General features: G+C 42.1%; 1 protein-coding gene across 1 annotated transcript in view; it reads left to right on the forward strand.

The window, feature by feature from the left end:
• LOC124615639 (vesicular glutamate transporter 1-like) overlaps positions 1–23,265 on the forward strand; it is a 261,727-nt gene that overhangs the window by 233,595 nt on the left and 4,867 nt on the right. Inside the window, exon 10 of the mRNA XM_047143649.1 lies at positions 7,311–7,478. Within this exon, the coding sequence (XP_046999605.1) occupies positions 7,311–7,433 (123 nt within the window). The 3' untranslated portion in view covers positions 7,434–7,478. The remainder of the gene's footprint in view (positions 1–7,310; positions 7,479–23,265) is intronic.

Genomic DNA, 23,265 nt, shown 5'->3' on the forward strand with positions numbered 1-23,265 from the left:
CGTCATTTCACCGCCACACCCAGTCTTTTAATTTCTTTTTATTTCTCTCCTTTCTGCTAATTACCCCCTCCCCTCTCCGCACCTTCTCTCCTGCCCTCCATCTAATCTGCAACACTTCACTATCTGACACTCCCACCATACTATCCCTCCCCCTCTCTGCCCCAGCCTCTTCCTTACCCCCACCCAGTTGCCACTCCCATCATGCACTGGTGCTGCTGCTCACAGTGTGGTTTCAGCTCTCTGAGACTGCTGATAAAGGCCTTAATGGCTGAAAGCTATAATTTTGTGAATCTTTTTGTTGTGCCTATCGCGACTCAGCGTATCTGCTATATGGTGAGTAGCAACTTTCCTTCTCTGGTATTGTTACATTCCATCCTGGATTTTCCATTGTTCCATTTCTTACTAGATGGTATATGAGGGAGGTGAGCTCATTTTGACCTTCCACACCTGGTGTAGGAATCACATTCAGCAGTTTGTCATACCTCTGTGGGCTTGCTATTTTCTGTTGCAATTCCGCTATTTGCTGGCACCAGTTGATGAATTCCTCTGTCACTGTAACATCCTTCACCAGAGGTTAGTACATGTCTTTTGTGAGTCCTTTCATCAAGTTTGAGATTTTCTCAGCTTCTATCGTATTCAGCTTCACAATGTGACATAGGACCAAAACATCCTGTATGTATGACTGTGTTGTTTGCCTATGATAGTGGGCCCTGTTCTTTAATTGTTCTTCCACTGAGCAGACTTGCTGCTGATTGTTGCCAAACTTTTCTTTAGTTGGACCTGGAATTTGTCCTAGTCATCAAGTTTCTGTTCACTGCTGGGCTGTAACATCCAAATGTAAGTACCCAATTGACAAGCATATCATGTCATTCCACCTTTGTATTTGGCTACTCGGTCGAATCTCTTCAGCCATTTTGTTGGGTACTAACCAGTGTTGCCAGAATACACTGATGGATGCCTGATATGCAGCTAATTTGCAGCTGTTTTGTAATCTGTCTGTCTCATGAATATAAAGATCATAGAAATGGTGTACTACTTCTTTTCTAGTTCCTATACATGTAGGCAACAGCTTCCACATTGCCTAATTGGAGCCACTTGCCTAATTAGAACCACTGTGATGTAAATGTTTTGAAGTACCTGGCATCCCCATAAACAATGTCAGGTTCAAATCACAATCAAGTTTGAATCTGGAGGCAAGATCATTAATGAAGTACTACATTTAGTGCTGAAAGCATATTTATTACTGACACCAGTGAGCAGAACTGGACTCATGTATGGACGGTGGATTTATTCATACAAATGTCATTTATTCCAGAATATACAAACATTACTAACTTTACAGATTTCACGAACCTTCTGAAACTGACAAATACTAAATAATTGCTGTTGGTCTGGTTTGAATTGACAACCTGCAGCATGCCAGTCAGCGATGCTGATCACTGTGTTTCACTGCATGCATCACAGTTCACGGCAGTATTGTCAGCATTAATAAAATAAACTTCATTTTGTCCCAAATCATATGTAGGAGCAGAAGCAATCTGTGTAATATATTAACAATAAATTATCCTTAAACTGCTTCATACTATTCCTGCATATGCTGGCTAAATTGAATCAAGTGATCAAGTCATTTAGCTACTGCTTTTTGGAGGGAAAAAACTGCCTCCTCTTCAGTTATACTAAATAAATGCTGCTCATATTTTATTGGTAGCTTATTAAAGAAAGTAGTTACCTACCCCTTAAAAACTGAGTGCTGTTCACAGTAAATTACTCCTCTTCTTCAAAAATATAAAAATATATCTGCCTGGGTTTCCCAATTTCTTGCTTTACATTATATTACATGAAAACTTGTCTGATATGTTTACACCAGATTATATAACTTCACCCTGAAACTGAGACATGTAGGCAAGTTTTACATGAAAATTGTTTGTAACTGTGTAAATTCAAATACAGTTTTTATTGTCTGCAACAAAAATGATTAAATGACAAATGTATTAGGGAGACAGTGTAAGAATGCCAAGACCCTTAAAAAGGCTTCTGCAAGAAGTACGGATATCTGCTTCACACAGTATTCTTACTGCTCATTTCCACTGAATAAACACAATATTTACTTTAGGAGCACTGCCCCAAGAAAAAATTCCATGAGACCATTAATAATCACTTGTGGTGATAGAAAATTTTGGCTTGTTTGAAATCCCATAATACTGAGTCTATGTGAAATTAAGACTTAATTTATGTTGGGTGAATCTCATATAGACCCATTTATCTATCATCTGATTTCAGTCTTGTAAGGCTGCATTTGGACCCCTGACTGATGTGCTTGTACCGTCAGCAAATGTTAGTTTTTTGACCATCCTGTAAAGCTGTTGGAACATCATTTGTGCAGCGTAGGCAGAAGAATGGTCCCAGTACCAATCCATGAGTGACCCCACATGTAATTTTCCCCCTTTCTGTGGTTAGTTCCATGCCAGTGACAAAATCTGACAAAGAGAGCCTCTCTGTTCCCTGTCATAAATGTAAGCTTCCAACCATGCAAGAGATGTCATTAATGCCACAAGACTTTAGTCTGCCAAGTACAAATTTGTACTCTACTCTAAGGCTTTGGTAAGGCTCCAAAATACACCAGACATAATTTTTCTTATTTATTTATATCAAGACTTGATTTTTGATGTCATGTGTTGCTTTCTTGGTGCGTAATCCCTTACAACGGCCAAACTGAGAGGCAATTAACAAGTTTTGCTCAGTTAAATAAGTCTGTATTCCATCATAGACCACTTTTGTGAACACATTTGGTAATTAATGTCATTACTGGGAGTCTGAGGAGGGTCAGTTGTCCATTTAGTAGAAGTTGGTAATTAGAGGTATAACTGCAGCAAATTTTAGTATATCAGGAAGTATGCCCAGAGTCACTGATGGATTACAAAAATAGCTTAAAGGTAATCTTATCAAATTGGCACCAGATTTTAACACACTGTTACAAACATTGGCCATAGCCAAAACAATTATTACTTTTTAGTCACCTGATGAATTTTATAATATCATTACATGTTATATTTTTGAAACTGTCTTTCGGTGGCCCACGCAGTGTCTGCACAAGTAAACCTAATGTATCTGTATTTGGTTTTTTGTTTACTTTTTGAAAACAGCCACAAATTGCACTTAGTATTTTTATTAGCTGGTGCAATATCTTAAGTTGCTAGGCATTATTTCAAGTGCAACTGTATTTATTCTGGGGCTCTGCCTTTGGATAAATTTACCCTAAAAAGCCTATGGAATAATTTGGATAGAAAGAATACTGCTTTGGTCAGGCTGGATGCTTCTGATAATTAGCCATGCAAGGAGGCTTCCACCAGAAGTGTTCAGATGCAAACAGTGTCATGTATGATGCGACCAAGTGACGGGATGAGGCTTCAGACACACCCATGTATCAACATCCCTCTCCCCTGAATAGTTTTCCAACTTCTTCATTAACATGTCCATAGATCACTTCATCCTAGGGTTATCATACTACCCAAAGGGAGACATGATCTTGACACTATTGTAATAAACATTCTCAGCAATGTGCCTGATGTCACCATCAAATATGTAATTAAGGTTACAATCCAAATTTTTAACTTCACCCTGTACTATCATTTCATGATCTTATTTTCCAATATCCTTCCCCAAAAAGACTAAATCACAGTTGAAATTGTAAAAACCTGTACTTGGATTAAAAATATTAATTAGCTGATAATCCCTTCCCAAAGAGCTCTGGGCTAGGTCTGATTTTCCTCTCCCATGACTATCACCAGCAACAAGACCTTCTTGGTCTTCTTAGAACTTTTCTTCCTAGACTTAGCTAGCACATTATACCATGTGGTGTCAGACTGCATTTTAATTTTTTCATTTAAGTTACTGGAGACAGACAAACTTAAGTTATCAGACTTGCAGTGTCTCCTGGATCTTTTCGCTTGTTTGGAAGGTTTGTTTATAATCTCATTTAGCCCTAACATTGATATTTAAAGCTTAAGCCCAAATAACTGCTTACTCTTCTTGTGCTACAACCAAAAATTTGCAAGCTTAGCAGCTCTTTTTCCAGCTTTGTGTAGTGATAGTGTCAGTCACTGCATAACAAGGTATTATCGGGATCAGTATGAGACCAGCACTGATTTTCCTTGCCGTCTCTGATGTGTCTATGGCAGTTTGAATTTTGCTGTCAGTTTTTGCTTGAAGTATTGGTTATATGAATCAGAGATGCCTTCTGCAAATGGAAGATAAGAGACACGAACTCCCTAATGGAAAAGCACAGCTACTAATTAGTGCCCTCAAGATCTTTACATTACTGAACCTTATAAAACAACATATCTAGGAATGAACTAAGCAAGTTCGGACTAGATATGAACAATAGTGACAGAGACACAAGCGGAAAAGATGATAATAGACAAGAGGAAGTGAATGTTAGTGTGGGGGCCAGTTATGGGGGATATGTGAGTAGTTGTTAGCTATGTTGGTGGTGAGGGAGCGAGTGTCATGACTTACAAGTGATGGTAATGCAGAACACGTGCGTGAATACAACAAGTAATACATCTAAAAACAAAGATGATGTGACTTACCGAACGAAAGTGCTGGCAGGTCAATAGACACACAAACAAACAAAAACATACACACGAAATTCAAGCTTTCGCAACAAACTGTTGCCTCATCAGGAAAGAGGGAAGGAGAGGGAAAGACGAAAGGATGTGGGTTTTAAGGGAGAGGGTAAGGAGTCATTCCAATCCCGGGAGCGGAAAGACTTACCTTAGGGGGAAAAAAGGACAGGTATACACTCGCGCGCACACACACACACACACACACACACACACACACACACACACACACACACATATCCATCCGCACATACACAGACACCAGCAGACATTTGTAAAGGCAAAGAGTTTGGGCAGAGATGTCAGTCGGGCGGAAGTAAAGAGGCAAAGATGTTGAAAGAATGGTGAGGTATGAGCGGCGGCAAATTGAAATTAGCGGAGATTGAGGCCTGGCGGATAATGAGAAGAGAGGATATACTGAAGGGCAAGTTCCCATCTCTGGAGTTCTGACGGGTTGGTGTTAGTGGGAAGTATCCAGATAACCTGGACGGTGTAACACTGTGCCAAGATGTGCTGGCCGTGCACCAAGGCATGTTTAGCCACAGGGTGATCCTCATTACCAACAAACACTGTCTGCCTGTGTCCATTCATGCGAATGGACAGTTTGTTGCTGGTCATTCCCACATAGAAAGCTTCACAGTGTAGGCAGGTCAGTTGGTAAATCACGTGGGTGCTCTCACACGTGGCTCTGCCTTTGATCGTGTACACCTTCCGGGTTACAGGACTGGAGTTGGTGGTGGTGGGAGGGTGCATGGGACAGGTTTTAAATCGGGGGCGGTTACAAGGGTAGGAGCCGGAGGGTAGGGAAGGTGGTTTGGGGATTTCATAGGGATGAACTAAGAGGTTACGCAGGTTAGGTGGACGGCGGAAAGACACTCTTGGTGGAGTGGGGAGGATTTCATGAAGGATGGATCTCATTTCAGGGCAGGATTTGAGGAAGTCGTATCCCTGCTGGAGAGCCACATTCAGAGTCTGATCCAGTCCCGGAAAGTATCCTGTCACAAGTGGGGCACTTTTGGGGATCTTCTGTGCGAGGTTCTGGGTTTGAGGAGATGAGGAAGTGGCTCTGGTTATTTGCTTCTGTACCAGGTCGGGAGGGTAGTTGCAGGATGCGAAAGCTGTTTTCAGGTTGTTGGTGTAATGGTTCAGGGATTCCGGACTGGAGCAGATTCATTTGCCACGAAGACCTATGCTGTAGGGAAGGGACCGTTTGATGTGGAATGGGTGGCAGCTGTCATAATGGAGGTACTGTTGCTTGTTGGTGGGTTTGATGTGGACGGACGTGTGAAGCTGGCCATTGGACAGGTGGAGGTCAACGTCAAGGAAAGTGGCACGGGATTTTGAGTAGGACCGGGTGAATCTGATGGAACCAAAGGAGTTGAGGTTGGAGAGGAAATTCTGGAGTTCTTCTTCACTGTGAGTCCAGATCATGAAGATGTCATCAATAAATCTGTACCAAACTAAAATTATATCTGTTTGATTATATGGCAGGTGATATGGAGGGTCATACGGTCAGTACACTGCACTTCCAACCATTGTCAGCCTTCCAACCTTGGAGCCGCCAGTTCTCATTCAAGTAGCTCCCCAATAGTCCTCATGATGTTTAGTGCACTGTATTACAGTCCTCCTACCAAGAAAAAATGTTCCTTACAGTACAAGAAATTGAACTCAGGTCCTTTGCATGACAGTCAAACATGTCAACCGCTCAGCTACAGAGGCAGACTAAGTACTTATCACCATCCTTAAAAAAACTTAGTTTAAGATTTATATGAAAGCCAGTCATGTAAGTAGTCAGCATGAGGCCATGTTTTTCTCTGAGAAAGTGTATTGTAATTGTAAATTAAATGACTTGCTTCACTTTATAGTGAGAGAATCCAATTATAATATATAGAAAATAAAGAGCTAACTGACTCACAAACCCAGTGCATACACCCACATAACTACATTGTCTCAACCAGGAATCACTCGTGTGTGTGTGTGTGTGTGTGTGTGTGTGTGTGTGTGTTATTTGTTAGTCATTTTGCATTGAGGAAATACATTGTCCAAAGTTTAAAGATGATTTCAGTCATGATTGTATGGTTCTCAATTGCTCAACACCTTAACTCTTTTTGCTCAACACCTTAACAATATAAACAGTGGTTACCTTTACCCCATCCATTATATATGGTCTTGTTATAGTTTCTCTTCTGTTTTTATATTCCTCATTCTTTCGTGTACATAGTCTTACTTATTTCTTTGATAAAATTTTGTTGTTCAAACCAGACTTCTTGCCCTTACTTTTTTGCAGCTATTTCAGTTCAAAGCCCTACTTACTGACGAGCTCATTGTCTTTTTGGTGTCACTAAATAATTTAGGATTCAGATTCTTGGGAGCTGCCGTTGTAAGTTTGTGTTCCATTCCAGTCCTTTGCTTTACATGTCCCTTTAAATGACAAAATTTGTGTAATTTCTTCTTCCTTGTTCTTTCCCCTCATCCAGCACAATTCCTTAAAGGATCATTGCTTAAGAAAGTTATTCATTAATAGTTTTAAATGGCTGTCAACCTCACAAATCTTTCTGATTGTCTTTGTTCTTCCTTTGCTATGCTTCAACATACTCACTACAATATATACAGAATATTACAATTCACTTTTTTGTATATATATTTTTTATAACATTAAATAGGATACTTATTTTCTTATTCTTACAGACAGAAAAAGAATGGCGGCTTGTATTTTTAATTACAAGTGCAGTCTACATTGTAGGCACCATTCTTTATGGAATATTTGCCTCTGGTGAAACCCAACGCTGGGCAAAGCAAGGCCAAAAATGAAAAGACAGTATGGAGCATCAATATATAGAAACTCTTCTTATGAAGGTAACTCCTAAAAATGTACCACAAATAGTGAAATAGTAGTAAAATGGTATTTGGTGACAGTTGGCAGTTTCCAAATAATGTACCACCCATTAACAATATCTTCAGAATGATGATGATGTTCATATGTCTGATGTACAGTAAGCACCGGTAAGACTATATTACTGTTATTTTTGGAAATTGTGATTTATTTGTCCACAATGCACACCTTCAAATAATTTCAGTTGTTATACTGGAAACACATCAAAGTTAAAGTAAAACAAAAAGTTTTACATTGTTTATCACAAATTATTGCAATGCCATTTAGAGTTACAGATGATTTTTATTCAGGTGACTGGTCAGGCTAATAATGAAACATAATCACTAATTAAAAATTAAATACAGTAAATATTATACAAGTTTTAAATACCCTACAGCAATATCATTTACTGTCAAAACAGTGTACAAATAAGTGTACCATACTGTTCTCTGTCTCAAACTGTATAATTGTCCTCCATGAATTTTTCAGTCTAATAGTAGCACTGGTCCACTAATTGGTTGTATAGCAGTCTTTTTTTGGAAACAAATCTGTGTGTTAAATACACACTGATGGAAAAAAAAGATATAACAAAGAAGGAGTTGTGCGACATAAATGAAAATTGGTAGCACCCCATGTTTCTAAATCTGAAAGGTGATGTCCATTGAGATTTCATGCCAGTCACTTGAGAGTGGTGCTAGTAATGTCTGTATGAGGATGCAAATCAGGTTTGCTTCAAATACATGCTGATACAACCATGAACATTAGTTTCATTTGAGATTGGACGTGGTGAGTTGATGTTAGTCAAGAATGCATTAAAGGGAACAAAGACACCATTATCAACAAAAAAAAATGGCTCTGAGCACTATGGGACTCAACTGCTGAGGTCATTAGTCCCCTAGAACTTAGAACTAGTTAAACCTAACTAACCTAAGGACATCACAAACATCCATGCCCGAGGCAGGATTCGAACCTGCGACCGTAGCGGTCTTGCGGTTCCAGACTGCAGCGCCTTTAACCGCACGGCCACTTCGGCCGGCCCATTATCAACACCTCACTGAGTTTGAAAGAGGCCATGTAATAGGACTATGAGAAACTCTATGGTCCTTCTGTGATACTGCAGAAAGGCTTGGCAGGAAGGTAGCCACTGTACATGATTGCTGGCAGCAATGGTCACAAGAATGTATGGTTGCAAGAAGACAAAGCTCCAGACATCCATGTGGCACTACCGAGGCCATTGTGTTCGGTGTACAGCTCTGGCACATCATAAAACATCTACAGCAGCAATTTGAGTAGCAGCAGCACCACCATGACACAACAAACTGTTACAAATCAGTTATTTCAAGGACACCTCTGAGCAAGACACCCTGTAACATGCAATCCACTGACCATAAACCACCACCATCTGTGACTCTAATGAAAGCTGGTTCTGGCATGGTGCCTGTGATGGCCATGTATTGGTTAGGAGGAGGCCAGTTCAGGGCTTGCAACCAACCTCTCTACATGTGAGACACATTGGACCTACAACTGGACCTATGGTCTGGGATGCAGTTTTGTATGACAGCACTCTCATGGTTATCCCATGCAGCCTGACTGCAAATCTGTACATCACTCTGGTGATTTGACCTGTTGTGCTGCCATTCATGAACAGCATTACACAGGGTATTTTCCAACAGAAGAACACTCATCCACATGCTACCATTATAACCCTACATGTTCTAAAGAGTGCTTACTTGTTGCTTTAGCCTGCTCAATCACCATATCTCTCTCTCTCTCTCAATCGAGCAGATATGGGACATCATAGGACGACAACTCCAGTGTCATCCACAACCAGCATTAACCACACCTGTATTGACTGACCAAGTGCCACAGGCATGAAACTCCATCCAACAGATGGACATCTGGCACCTGTGCAATACAGTGCATGCATATTTGCTTGCTTAAATTCAACATTCTGGCAATTTCACTGGTAGTTAATGTACCAGCATTTCACATTTGCAATAGCTTATCTCATGCATACAGTAACCTGTGATCTTTCAATGCTAATCAATTAAATATATTACCTAGACAAATGCCCGCATCTCGTGGTCGTGCGGTAGCGTTCTCGCTTCCCACGCCCGGGTTCCCGGGTTCGATTCCCGGCGGGGTCAGGGATTTTCTCTGCCTCGTGATGGCTGGGTGTTGTGTGCTGTCCTTAGGTTAGTTAGGTTTAAGTAGTTCTAAGTTCTAGGGGACTGATGACCATAGATGTTATGTCCCATAGTGCTCAGAGCCATTTGAACCATTTGAACCTAGACAAATGTATTCCCAAAATTTCATTATGCTGCATTAATAATTTTTTGTAGCTGCAATTTTTTCCTCATCATTGTATTTCCACCTTTCCCAAACTATTTTATACACCAGGCAACCAAAGCTGTTGAAAGGCAGGATGTCAGGAAGAACTCCGCTTACAACTGATAAAATTGTTTATTAAAACATGACCGGTTTTGCGGCTCTATACCAAATCATCAGGTGAACATACGTGGAAAAAAGCAAACTGCAGTGCCACCACATTTTGCAGATATTAAAATTAATAAAAGAATGTCTTTTTACCAAGTAGGTTCACCTCATAATGTGGCTTAAAGCTGTGAAACCACTCGTGCTTCAATAAACAAAAATTTTACCAGCTGTAAACGGAGTTCTTCTTAACATCATTCCACCGTTCAGTTTATTATAAATTTTTACTCACATATACTGAGGTGCTCAGGCATTACGTTTTAAATTAAGTGCAGGAAATTTGAAATTTTATCTGTGCATCTAACAGGTTTGTCATCAGGGAACAATTTGAAAATAAGGTGGAAAAGAGCTACAGTGAAAAAATAAATTACTTCTGTAAGGGTTTGAAGACCTTGCAAAATAATGGAAAGACAACTACTCACCTGTATCAGAGGCATTAAGTTTTAAATTATGTGCAGGAAATTTGAAATTTTATGTGTGCATCTAACAGGTTTGTCATCAGGGAACAATTTCGAAATAAGGTGGAAAAGAGCTACAGTGAAAAAATAAATTACTTCTGTAAGGGTTTGAAGAACGTGCAAAATAATGGAAAGACAACTACTCACCTGTATCAGACTGATGTGTGGTGCATAGAAATGTGTAACGGAAAACAATGTTCACTAGCTTTGACACTCTTATCTTTATTCTAGTAAAAGGCACACACATTTACACACACAATCACACAGACACCCAAGTACACAGTGCCACAACCATGGCAACATAGATCAATGATCAGTATCACCGTGGCCATGGTAATGTGTGTTTAGGTGTCTCTTGTGTTTTGTGAGTGATCTAGGAGAACAAGAACACAAAAGCTAGTGAACAAAGTTTTTTGTTACTTGTTTCTTTGCACCACACATCAGTCTGATATAGGTAAGTGGTCACCATTCCCTTATTTTGGAATTACTACCAACAGACGCATTTACAAGTTGGAAGAGAAAAAACAACAGTACCTTACTTGTTAACTGGTAGTTTATTCTTCATAGAGTGAAGAGCAGTTGGTTGGGGGAGGTTGGAAAGGAGGGACAGGTCACCGAGATGTCAGGTTGAGAGGAATCCATGTATTGTAATGGTGTGGCGAGGCAAAAATAAATGGGGACGTGCTAAAGAGAATATAGGACGCCAACAATAGTACATTGGTAAGCACAGTGCCAATTCCAGTCGCAGTAGTGACAGAACAATATGTCCTGGAGTGATAAGAGTCAGCTATCCTGGCCCTGCTGCTGCTGCTCAGAAGCTACTGGCAACATGAACTAATGCTTGATGTCACTTTAATGGTGCCAACAATTTCTTCAACAGTCTCTGGAAGAATAAAAGAAAGTTTTAATGGACTGGTTGGAATCCAGGCAGCAAGTATACATAACAGCAAAACTCGCAGCACCTTAAAAAGACAGCTTGGTCAGTTATCAAAATATCTCACATAAAATGGAAACAAAAACTCGGTAGAGCATTCAGGTGTACTCTGTTAATCAGTCAAGCCAAGAAAACCTGAGAGATCACATCACTTCACTCTGTACGAACGAGATGTTCCACAGTGTACACAAGTTGGATATGCTCCACCAAAAGAAGGTTGACTTCTCAGTATGCTGACCTTCCTAACAAGGCATTGAGATGAATTGAACTCAGCTATAAATAGTGCCATGAGACCAATAATTGTTCACAGTCTGGCTGGAATCCAGGCAGTGTGTACATATAAAAGCAAAATTCACAGGTGCAGTGCCTGAAGGCTTGTTTGCAGTAGCAAACTGTCACAAATTATTGAGTTTAGAAACAGCACCAATAAATTAAATATCAGAAATGTCATCCCTTGATTTTAGCTTCATAAGTCAATGAGACCTGCTGCATGATGACTAGCGAAGTATTCCTGTTACATTTTTCTGTTGCCTTTCCAGCTACAGGGACAAAATGAAAATAGATTAAGTGTAGAAACAACCAAAACTGTCCAGAATCACTAGCTCACAGGTAAAACACACTGGTGTATGTTATCCACATATGGCTATATAGTTATTTTTACTGTATTTTATAGTTTTATAGTCAAGATTAGCATTCATTCTTAGTCTTCAGATTGTGTTTTGAAATGTCCATTGAAACTAAACTTGTCTTCTAGGTGTTTTATTGTGTTGTAATATGTTGGTAAAGAGTGTGCTCTCCGCCGTCGTTGGATAAGCAGCTGCAGCAGAAAGTCGTATACTCCTAGCTCACTCATTTGTTATGTAGTTTAATTCTTAATTTCTTTGCGTGTTTTGGTACTTGCATTGTTTAATTCATAAAATTCGGGCCGTATTATAGTATTTGAGAGTTGTAGCATCGCGTTTTAGTACCTGAATAGTGTAAAATCGCGTAGTCTCCTTCTGCCACCAAGCAGTGTGTCAGCAGTGCGCAAGTAGCAGCATTTTCTAGGCAATCTTGTATTTTAATAACCGTTTAAATTTTGTGTCGATTTGTTTGCGCTCTCTGTAGATTAGTTCAGACGTTCTTTGCACAACAGTTTTTAGCATGGATAGGGACTGCAACTGCTGTGTTCAGATGCAGGCTGAGTTGGCATCCCTTCGCTCCCAGCTTCAGGCAGTGTTGGCTTCGGTCACACAGCTTGAGGCTGTTGCCAATGGGCATCACTGTGGGGTTCCGGATGGGGGTTTGTCGGGGACGGCCAGCTCATCCCACGCATCCCCCGATCAGACTACGACTGTGGTTGCCCGGGATACTGCCCACATTGAGGCTGATCCCTCACCTGTGGTAGAGTGGGAGGTCGTCTCAAGGTGTGGCAGGGGGCGAAAGACATTCCGGAGGGCTGAACGGAAGGCCTCTCCAGTTTGTCTGACGAACCGGTTTCAGGCTCTGTCTCAGGCTGATACTGATCTTCGGCCTGACACGGCTGCTTGTCCTGTTCCAGAGGTTGCCCCTCAGTCTGCGAGATACAGGCGGTCGCAGAGGGTGAGCTTACTGGTAGTTGGGAGCTCCAACGTCAGGCACGTAATGGGGCCCCTTAGGGATATGGTAGCAAGAGAGGGGAAGAAAACCAATGTGCCCTCCGTGTGCATACCGGGGGGAGTCATTCCAGATGTGGAAAGGGTCCTTCCGGATGCCATGAAGGGTACAGGGTGCACCCATCTGCAGGTGGTCATCCTCTCTGGTTTCCGGCGGCAATCTATTTGGTGAAGTCTGCCAGTCTCGCTAGCGGGATGAAAGCAGAGCTCACCATCTGCAGCATCGTCGACAGGACTGACTGCGGACCTTTGGTACAGAGCTGAGTGGAGGCTCTGAATCAGAGGCTGAGACGGTTCTGCGACCGCGCGGGCTGCAGATTCCTCGACTTGCGCCATAGGGTGGTGGGGTTTCGGGTTCCGCTGGATAGGTCAGGAGTCCACTACACGCAACAAGCGGCTACACGGGTAGCAGGGGTTGTGTGGCATGGGCTGGGCGGTTTTTTAGGTTAGATGGCCTTGGGCAAGTACAGAAAGGGCAACAGCCTCAACGGGTGCAGGGCAAAGTCAGGACATGCGGGGACCAAGCAGCAATCGGTATTGTAATTCAAAATATCCACGGGTGTGCTGCCGGTCTACAGTGTCCAACGGGCACAATATTTAGGCGATCATACATGTCGCCATCATCAGGTGAACTGACGGACTGAGCTCCTGTGAACGTGCCGGCACGGAGATCCGTACGCTATGGCTGCTCAGAGGGAACTGGGTTCGGTCGCGGCGGCGGCCGATTTAAATACCCTCCGCCCGCGGCATGCTCCCTCCGCCGTCCGCGCCCCGCGCCATGGGCGCACGGTGGAACAGATTGCGACGGCGTCTGAGATGACGTCGGAGTGGTGGCTCTGTCCGCCGTGGTCGTCACAACTATACGTTTGCTCGATTTACTCTTGATTAACCCGATCGCTGGTTCCCAAGCCTTGCTAAGATTATAGCCACAGTCACGGTTTATGAGGTCGTCATTGGTGCGAATTTCGATGGCCTCTCTAACAACGCTGTCCCAATATCTCGACGTCTGTACCAGAATCCTCGTGCGGTCATATTCCATGGCGTGATTTTCCGACAAACAATGTTCAGCGACCGCCGACTTGGTCGGATACATCAGACGAGTGTGCCTCTGGTGTTCACGGCATCGATCCTCGACGGTACGCATCGTCTGACCAATATACGACTTGCCACATTGACACAGAATCTGGTACACGCCGGCCTTCCTCAAACCGAGGTCATCTTTGGCGCTCCCCACTAGTGCACGAGTTTTATTTGGAGGACAAAACACAGTTCCGACCCGGTGTTTCTTCAGAATGCGAGCGATTTTCCCCGAGAGTGCGCCTGTGTATGGAATAAATGCAGTGCCTACCTCCTCCCTCGTGACTTCATCCATCTCAAGAGGTTGTGCTGCAGTGGTTGGGCGGAGAGCACGTTGAATCTGCCACTCTGAGTACCCATTTTTTCGAAATACAGTTCTCAGATGTTCCAATTCCTGGGGTAGACTCTCTGCGTCAGAGATAGTGCGCGCCCTATGTACTAGAGTTTTAAGTACCCCATTCCTCTGTGAAGGGTGGTGGCAGCTGTCTGCATGCAAATACAGATCAGTGTGCGTAGTCTTCCGATACACCCCATGACCTAGGGTGCCGTCAGCCCTTCTCTTGACCAAGACGTCAAGGAAAGGTAATTTACCCTCCGTTTCAGTCTCCATAGTGAATTTGATGTTGGGGTGTATGGAGTTTAGATGTGTAAGGAAGTCACGGAGTTTATCCATACCATGTGGCCAGATGACGAACGTGTCGTCCACGTAACGGAAAAAGTAAGTAGGTTTCCATACGGATGACGACAGGGCTTCCTCCTCGAAGTTCTCCATGTACAAATTCGCTACCACCGATGAGAGTGGGCTACCCATGGCGACTCCCTCCGTTTGTTCGTAGTATTCTCCATTAAAAAGAAAATACGTGGAAGTCAAGACATGCCTGAAAAGTTCAGTGGTCTTCTCGTCAAACTTCTGACTAATCAATTCTAGTGACTCTCGCAGGGGTACCCTCGTAAATAAGGAAACAGCTTCAGGTTGGATGAGTCAGATATCATGGTGAGTTTTGACGTCGTTTCCTTGTTTACGAGGGTACCCCTGCGAGAGTCACTAGAATTGATTAGTCAGAAGTTTGACGAGAAGACCACTGAACTTTTCAGGCATGTCTTGACTTCCACGTATTTTCTTTTTAATGGAGAATACTACGAACAAACGGAGGGAGTCGCCATGGGTAGCCCACTCTCATCGGTGGTAGCGAATTTGTACATGGAGAACTTCGAGGAGGAAGCCCTGTCGTCATCCGTATGGAAACCTACTTACTTTTTCCGTTATGTGGACGACACGTTCGTCATCTGGCCACATGGTATGGATAAACTCCGTGACTTCCTTACACATCTAAACTCCATACGCCCCAACATCAAATTCACTATGGAGACTGAAACGGAGGGTAAATTACCTTTCCTTGACGTCTTGGTCAAGAGAAGGGCTGACGGCACCCTAGGTCATGGGGTGTATCGGAAGACTACGCACACTGATCTGTATTTGCATGCAGACAGCTGCCACCACCCTTCGCAGAGGAATGGGGTACTTAAAACTCTAGTACATAGGGCGCGCACTATCTCTGACGCAGAGAGTCTACCCCAGGAATTGGAACATCTGAGAACTGTATTTCGAAAAAATGGGTACTCAGAGTGGCAGATTCAACGTGCTCTCCGCCCAACCACTGCAGCACAACCCCTTGAGATGGATGAAGTCACGAGGGAGGAGGTAGGCACTGCATTTATTCCATACACAGGCGCACTCTCGGGGAAAATCGCTCGCATTCTGAAGAAACACCGGGTCGGAACTGTGTTTTGTCCTCCAAATAAAACTCGTGCACTAGTGGGGAGCGCCAAAGATGACCTCGGTTTGAGGAAGGCCGGCGTGTACCAGATTCCGTGTCAATGTGGCAAGTCGTATATTGGTCAGACGATGCGTACCGTCGAGGATTGATGCCATGAACACCAGAGGCACACTCGTCTGATGTATCTGACCAAGTCGGCGGTCGCTGAACATTGTTTGTCGGAAAATCACGCCATGGAATATGACCGCACGAGGATTCTGGTACAGACGTCGAGATATTGGGACAGCGTTGTTAGAGAGGCCATCGAAATTCGCACCAATGACGACCTCATAAACCGTGACTGTGGCTATAATCTTAGCAAGGCTTGGGAACCAGCGATCGGGTTAATCAAAAGTAAATCGAGCAAACGTATAGTTGTGACGACCACGGCGGACAGAGCCACCACTCCGACGTCATCTCAGACGCCGTCGCAATCTGTTCCACCGGGCGCCCATGGCGCGGGGCGCGGACGGCGGAGGGAGCGCGCCGCGGGCGGAGGGTATTTAAATCAGCCGCCACCGCGACCGAATCCAGTTCCCTCTGAGCAGCCATAGCGTACGGATCTCCGTGCCGGCACGTTCACAGGAGCTCAGTCCGTCAGTTCACCTGATGATGGCGACATGTATGATCGCTGAAATATTGTGCCCGTTGGACACTGTAGACCAGCAGCACACTCGTGGATATTTTGACTATCAAATACGCCGGGAGAAACTCAAGAATCACGGTATTGTAATTGTAAACTGTCGAAGCTGCGTTGGTAAAGTACCGGAACTTCAAGCGCTGATAGAAAGCACTGAAGCCGAAATCGTTATAGGTACAGAAAGCTGGTTGAAGCCAGAGATAAATTCTGCCGAAATTTTTACAAAGGTACAGACAGTGTTTAGAAAGGATAGATTGCATGCAACCGGTGGTGGAGTGTTCGTCGCTGTTAGTAGTTGTTTATCCTGTAGTGAAATAGAAGTGGATAGTTCCTGTGAATTATTATGGGTGGAGGTTACACTCAACAACCGAGCTAGGTTAACAATTGGCTCCTATTACTGACCTCCCGACTCAGCAGCATTAGTGGCAGAACAACTGAGAGAAAATTTGGAATACATTTCACATAAATTTTCTCAGCATGTTATAGTCTTAGGTGGAGATTTCAATTTACCAGATATAGACTGGGACACTCAGATGTTTAGGACGGGTGGTAGGGACAGAGCATCGAGTGACATTATACTGAGTGCACTATCCGAAAATTACCTCGAGCAATTAAACAGAGAACCGACTTGTGGAGATAACATCTTGGACCTACTGATAACAAACAGACCCGAAATTTTCGACTCTGTATGTACAGAACAGGGAATCAGTGATCATAAGGCCGTTGCAGCATCCCTGAATATGGAAGTTAGTAGGAATATATATATATATATATATATATATATATATATATATATATATATATATATATATATATAAAAAAAAAAAAAAAAAAAAAAGGGAGGAAGGTTTATCTGTTTAGCAAGAGTAATAGAAGGCAGATTTCAGACTACCTAACAGATCAAAACGAAAATTTCTGTTCCGACACTGACAATCTTGAGTGTCTATGGAAAAAGTTCAAGGCAATCGTAAAATGCGTTTTAGACAGGTACGTGCCGAGTAAAACTGTGAGGGACGGGAAAAACCCACCGTGGTACAACAACAAAGTTAGGAAACTACTGCGAAAGCAAAGAGCGCTTCACTCCAAGTTTAAACGCAGCCAAAACCTCTCAGACAAACAGAAGCTAAACGATGTCAAAGTTAGCGTAAGGAGGGCTATGCGTGAAGCGTTCAGTGAATTCGAAAGTAAAATTCTATGTACCGACTTGACAGAAAATCCTAGGAAGTTCTGGTCTTACGTTAAATCAGTAAGTGGCTCGAAACAGCATATCCAGACACTCCGGGATGATGATGGCATTGAAACAGAGGATGACACGCGTAAAGCTGAAATACTAAACACCTTTTTCCAAAGCTGTTTCACAGAGAAAGACCGCACTGCAGTTCCTTCTCTAAATCCTCACACAAACGAAAAAATGGCTGACATCGAAATAAGTGTCCAAGGAATAGAAAAGCAACTGGAATCACTCAACAGAGGAAAGTCCACTGGACCTGACGGGTTACCAATTCGATTCTACACAGAGTACGCGAAAGAACTTGCCCCCCCTTCTAACAGCTGTGTACCGCAAGTCTCTAGAGGAACGGAAGGTTCCAAATGATTGGAAAAGAGCACAGGTAGTCCCAGTCTTCAAGAAGGGTCGTCGAGCAGATGCGCAAAACTATAGACTTATATCTCTGACGTCAATCTGTTGTAGAATTTTAGAAAATGTTTTTTGCTCGAGTATCATGTCGTTTTTGGAAACCCAGAATCTACTATGTAGGAATCAACATGGATTCCGGAAACTGGGGTCGTGTGAGACCCAACTCGCTTTATTTGTTCATGAGACCCAGAAAATATTAGATACAGGCTCCCAGGTAGATGCTATTTTTCTTGACTTCCGGAAGGCGTTCGATACAGTTCCGCACTGTCGCCTGATAAACGAAGTAAGAGCCTACGGAATATCAGACCAGCTGTGTGGCTGGATTGAAGAGTTTTTAGCAAACAGAACACAGCATGTTGTTATCAATGGAGAGACGTCTACAGACGTTAATGTAACCTCTGGCGTGCCACAGGGGAGTGTTATGGGACCATTGCTTTTCACAATATATATAAATGACCTAGTAGATAGTGTCGGGAGTCCCATGTGGCTTTTCGCGGATGATTCTGTAGTATACAGAGAAGTTGCAGCATTAGAAAATTGTAGCGAAATGCAGGAAGATCTGCAGCGGATAGGCACTTGGTGCAGGGAGTGGCAACTGACCCTTAAAATAGACAAATGTAATGTATTGTGAATACATAGAAAGAAGGATTCTTTATTGTATGATTATATGATAGCGGAACAAACACTGGTAGCAGTTACTTCTGTAAAATATCTGGGAGTATGCGTGCGGAACGATTTGAAGTGGAATGATCATATAAAATTAATTGTTGGTAAGGTGGGTACCAGGTTGAGATTCATTGGGTTGGTTGGTTGGTTGGTTTTGGGGGAGGAGACCAGACAGCGTGGTCATCGGTCTCATCGGATTAGGGAAGGATGGGGGAGGAAGTCGGCCGTGCCCTTTCAGAGGAACCATCCCGGCATTTGCCTGGAGTGATTTAGGGAAATCACGGAAAACCTAAATCAGGATGGCCGGACGCGGGATTGAACCGTCGTCCTCCCGAATGCGAGTCCAGTGTAGATTCATTGGGAGAGTCCTTAGAAAATGTAGTCCATCAACAAAGGAGGTGGCTTACAAAACACTCGTTCGACCTATACTTGAGTATTGCTCATCAGTGTGGGATCCGTACCAGATCGGGTTGACGGAGGAGATAGAGAAGATCCAAAGACGAGCGGCGTGTTTCGTCACAGGGTTATTTGGTAACCGTGATAGCGTTACAGAGATGTTTAACGAACTCAAGTGGCAGACTCTGCAAGAGAGGCGCTCTGCATCGCGGTGTAGCTCGCTCACCAGGTTTCGTGTAGCTTGCTCGCCAGGTTTCGAGAGGGTGCGTTTCTGGATGAGGTATCGAATATATTGCTTCCCCCTACTTATACCTCCCGAGGAGATCACGAATGTAAAGTTAGAGAGATTAGAGTGCGCACGGAGGCTTTCAGACAGTCGTTCTTCCCACGAACCATACGCGACTGGAACTGGAAAGGGAGGTAATGACAGTGGCATGTAAAGTGCCCTCCGCCACACACCGTTGGGTGGCTTGCGGAGTATAAATGTAGATGTAGATGTAGAAGAGCTGTGGCAAATTTCTTGCTGCATGCTCTTTTACCCATTGAATGTCACCATGTTTATTTGCAGGTACATTTGCCAATCTCCCCAGTATCTCTCCAACACCACATCAATGTAGTTAGTAATTAGGGTCACTAGGAAGAGTAATATTTGTGTTTGAGTCTCACCTAATTATTTATCAGAGATGGCCACTCACTTATTTCTTCCTTGAATACAACTTTTACCACTGAGTTGTAATATGTAATATTCACAATTATAAGTTCCCCTCACCTTTTTCAAAGCAAGAACAAAATCAGAGTCATTAACATTATATTCAACAATACAGATTATGCGATGATAATGTTCGCCTTTCTTATGCAAGGAGTAACGTCTTTGGTTCCTACACAAAGTACAGTATCTGACACAGTTATTTCCATTAATAAAATGTGATATTACACGGCCCCAGTGAGAAGATTCCTTCAGTAGGTGTGACAGCAGTTTGCACAGGGGATGGGTCCTTGTAGATGTTTTCTGTATGATAAAGAGTACAGAGGGAGCTGGCAAATAGTAAAGGAAGGAAGGAGGAAGATTAGAATTTAGCATTACATCAGTGATGATGATATTAGAGACAGACCACAAGCTCATATTGAGGAACAACTGGTAAGGAAATCAGCCCTGTCGATTTTAGTAGAACCATCCCAACATTAAGTTTAAAAAAATCTGAGGAAAATAGGGAAAAACATCAGATTTGGATGGTCAGGCAGGGGTTTGAACCTCTGTCCTCCTGAATGCAAATACAGTCTGAGGTTGCTTCTGTGATTTCAGATTTGGACTATTAGATTTGCTTTATGGAAAAATGAACAGAAGTATATATCAAAATATTTTAAACAGTAGCTTGCTGCCAAAATAGTATGGATCAGACATTTTATCTGTCTGCATTAGGCCCTATATAGTGCTAGCCCATGCATCATTTGTGGTGCCATATTTATTTTATTTTATTTGTTTGACATACACATTTCATAGATCCAGTATGGTGTTATTACACATGGATGTGGAATGAGTCAAAGAAGATACAATATAGATATCATACAATACAGTACATACTGGTATATTATACATGGTAGATGAATGATTCGAATCTGGCACAATACAATAATGTAATAGAGATAATAAAAAATACAATACAAAAATACAATGGTGATAAAAAACAATACAGATATAATGACAAAGGAAATAATCTGAACTCCTACTCAAATTATTTATTTCTGCTGAAGAATTCATCTAAAGAGTAGAAACATTTTTCCAGTAGGAATTCCTTTAGCTTTTTTTGAATAACGTTTTCTTTTCTTTTAGATACTTTATATTACTTGGGAGTGCATTAAAGATTTTTGTACTTGTGTACTTTACCCCTTTTTGTACCAGAGACAGATTTTTCCATTCACAGTGCACATCTCCTTTCTGTCTTGTGTTGTAATGATGGTATGCCTCATTTGTTTCATATTCAGAGGAACTGAGAAATGTGAAAGCCATGAGTGAGAGGAGATATTGTGAGGTAGTGGTTAATAAACCTAACAGTTTAAAAAGATTGTGACATGAGGTTCTTGGAGGAACACTATTATAATTCGGACTACTTTTTCCTGGCTTACAAAAGTTTTTTTGAAAGTGGTGAGTTGCCCCAAAAGATTATTCCGTAGCACATTACTGAATGAAAGTAGCAAAAATATGCAGACTTTGATACATTGATGTCTCCAATTTTGGAGATTATTCGGATGGCAAATATTGCTGAGCTAAGCTTTTTTAGTGTTTGCTGTATGTGGAATTTCCAGTTGAGCTGGTTATCTATGTGAACGCCTAGGAATTTTGTGCACAGAACGCTCTGTAACTGTTGGCTCTCGTGTACAATGTTAATCTCTTCTGGGCTTATGTAACTAGATTGGAACTGCATATAATTTGTTTTACTGAGGTTTATTGCTGGAGAATATGCTGTGAACCAGTTCAGAGCATTTGCAAATGCTTGGTTGGCATTTAACTCTACATCAGTGGAGGTTTTGCTGGCTTACATTATACTTGCGTCATCTGATAATATTGTGATATTGCTAGCACTGTTTGAGGGCAGGGGTAGGTCATTAATATATATAATAAATAAGAGGGGACCAAGGACTTACCCTTGTGGAACTCCATGATGTACTGTTCCCCCGTCAGACTCTACCTCTCCTACTTGTAGATTGTTAACAGCTAATACTATTTTTTGTTGTCTTTCTTCTAGATATGATCTAAGCCAGTTACCCATTTGTCCACAGATTCCATATTGGGCTGCTTTTCCTAAAAGTATTCTGTAATCGATGCAGTCAAAAGCCTTAGTCAGGTCACACAATATGCCAACGGGTACTTTTTTCTTGTCAAGACATTCTAAAACGTTATTTGTAAGTGCATAAATTGCTTCAGTTGTAGATATACCTGATCTGAAACCAAAATGCTGTTTATTAATTAGTGCAAATTTTTCAAGGTGATTGACAATCCTGATGTATATTAATTTTTCAAAGACTTTATAAAATGCTGTTAGAAAAGAGATAGGATGATAGTTGGAAACATCTGTGGGATCACCTTTTTTGTAGAGGGGCTTCACAGTAACATACTTCATTTCGTCATGGAAGATACCTTGATTTAGAGAGGCACTGAATATATGAGCTAGAACTTTAGAGAGTTGATTACTGATGGCTCTTAGCAGTTTGCTGGAAATATTGTCTACACATGATGAATTTTTACTTTTTAGAGAAACTATGGTTTTTCTTACTTCTTGCACAGTTATGGGGGCCATACCTATCATGTCTATAGAGTTAGAGAAATGTTCTTTCAGAGTTTTTATTGCCTTTTCTGAAGAGCCTTTGCATGCTGTTTTCTCAGCAACACTTAAAAAGTGCTCATTAAAGATTTTAGCTACAATATCTTGATTCTGAACTAGCTTACCTTCATTGTTAAGAGCAATATTTTGGGTCTTGTTGATGTAATTTGCACCAGTCTCATTTCGTATCATTTCCCATATAGTTTTGATTTTATTAGTGGAGTTATTAATTTTTGAGCACAGATGCATACTTCTTCATTTCTGAATGACTTTGTTCAATATTTTACAGTATTTTTATAGTTATTTAAAAGGTTAGAGTCATCTGATTTTTTTGAGGCAATGTACAACTCTCTCTTTCTTTTGCATGAAATCCTAATTCCAGTGGTAATCCAAGGCTTCCAGCATCCACACTTTGGCACTTGGGCACTGCACAGCTCTGTCTAGTCTGGGGGCACCCCTGCAACATACTAGCCTGGCAGCGTCAGTGGGATAGGACAGCAATTCCTCTGCACTGACAGGTTTCAGAAGTAGCACCAATATTTACTGCAGCCTGTAACAAGTTTATGAGTCCTCTTGCCCTAAATGCTTTGAATGACTGCCAGTCTAGAGGATAGAATTTAAGAAAAGCGCTCTCAATTCTTTCTTTCATTTCAGGTGATATCATGGGGTATATGTAAGTCAGAAAAAGGCAGTTATTGCA

The sequence above is a fragment of the Schistocerca americana genome, chromosome 5 (assembly GCF_021461395.2).
Source record: "Schistocerca americana isolate TAMUIC-IGC-003095 chromosome 5, iqSchAmer2.1, whole genome shotgun sequence".
NCBI lineage: Eukaryota > Metazoa > Arthropoda > Insecta > Orthoptera > Acrididae > Schistocerca > Schistocerca americana.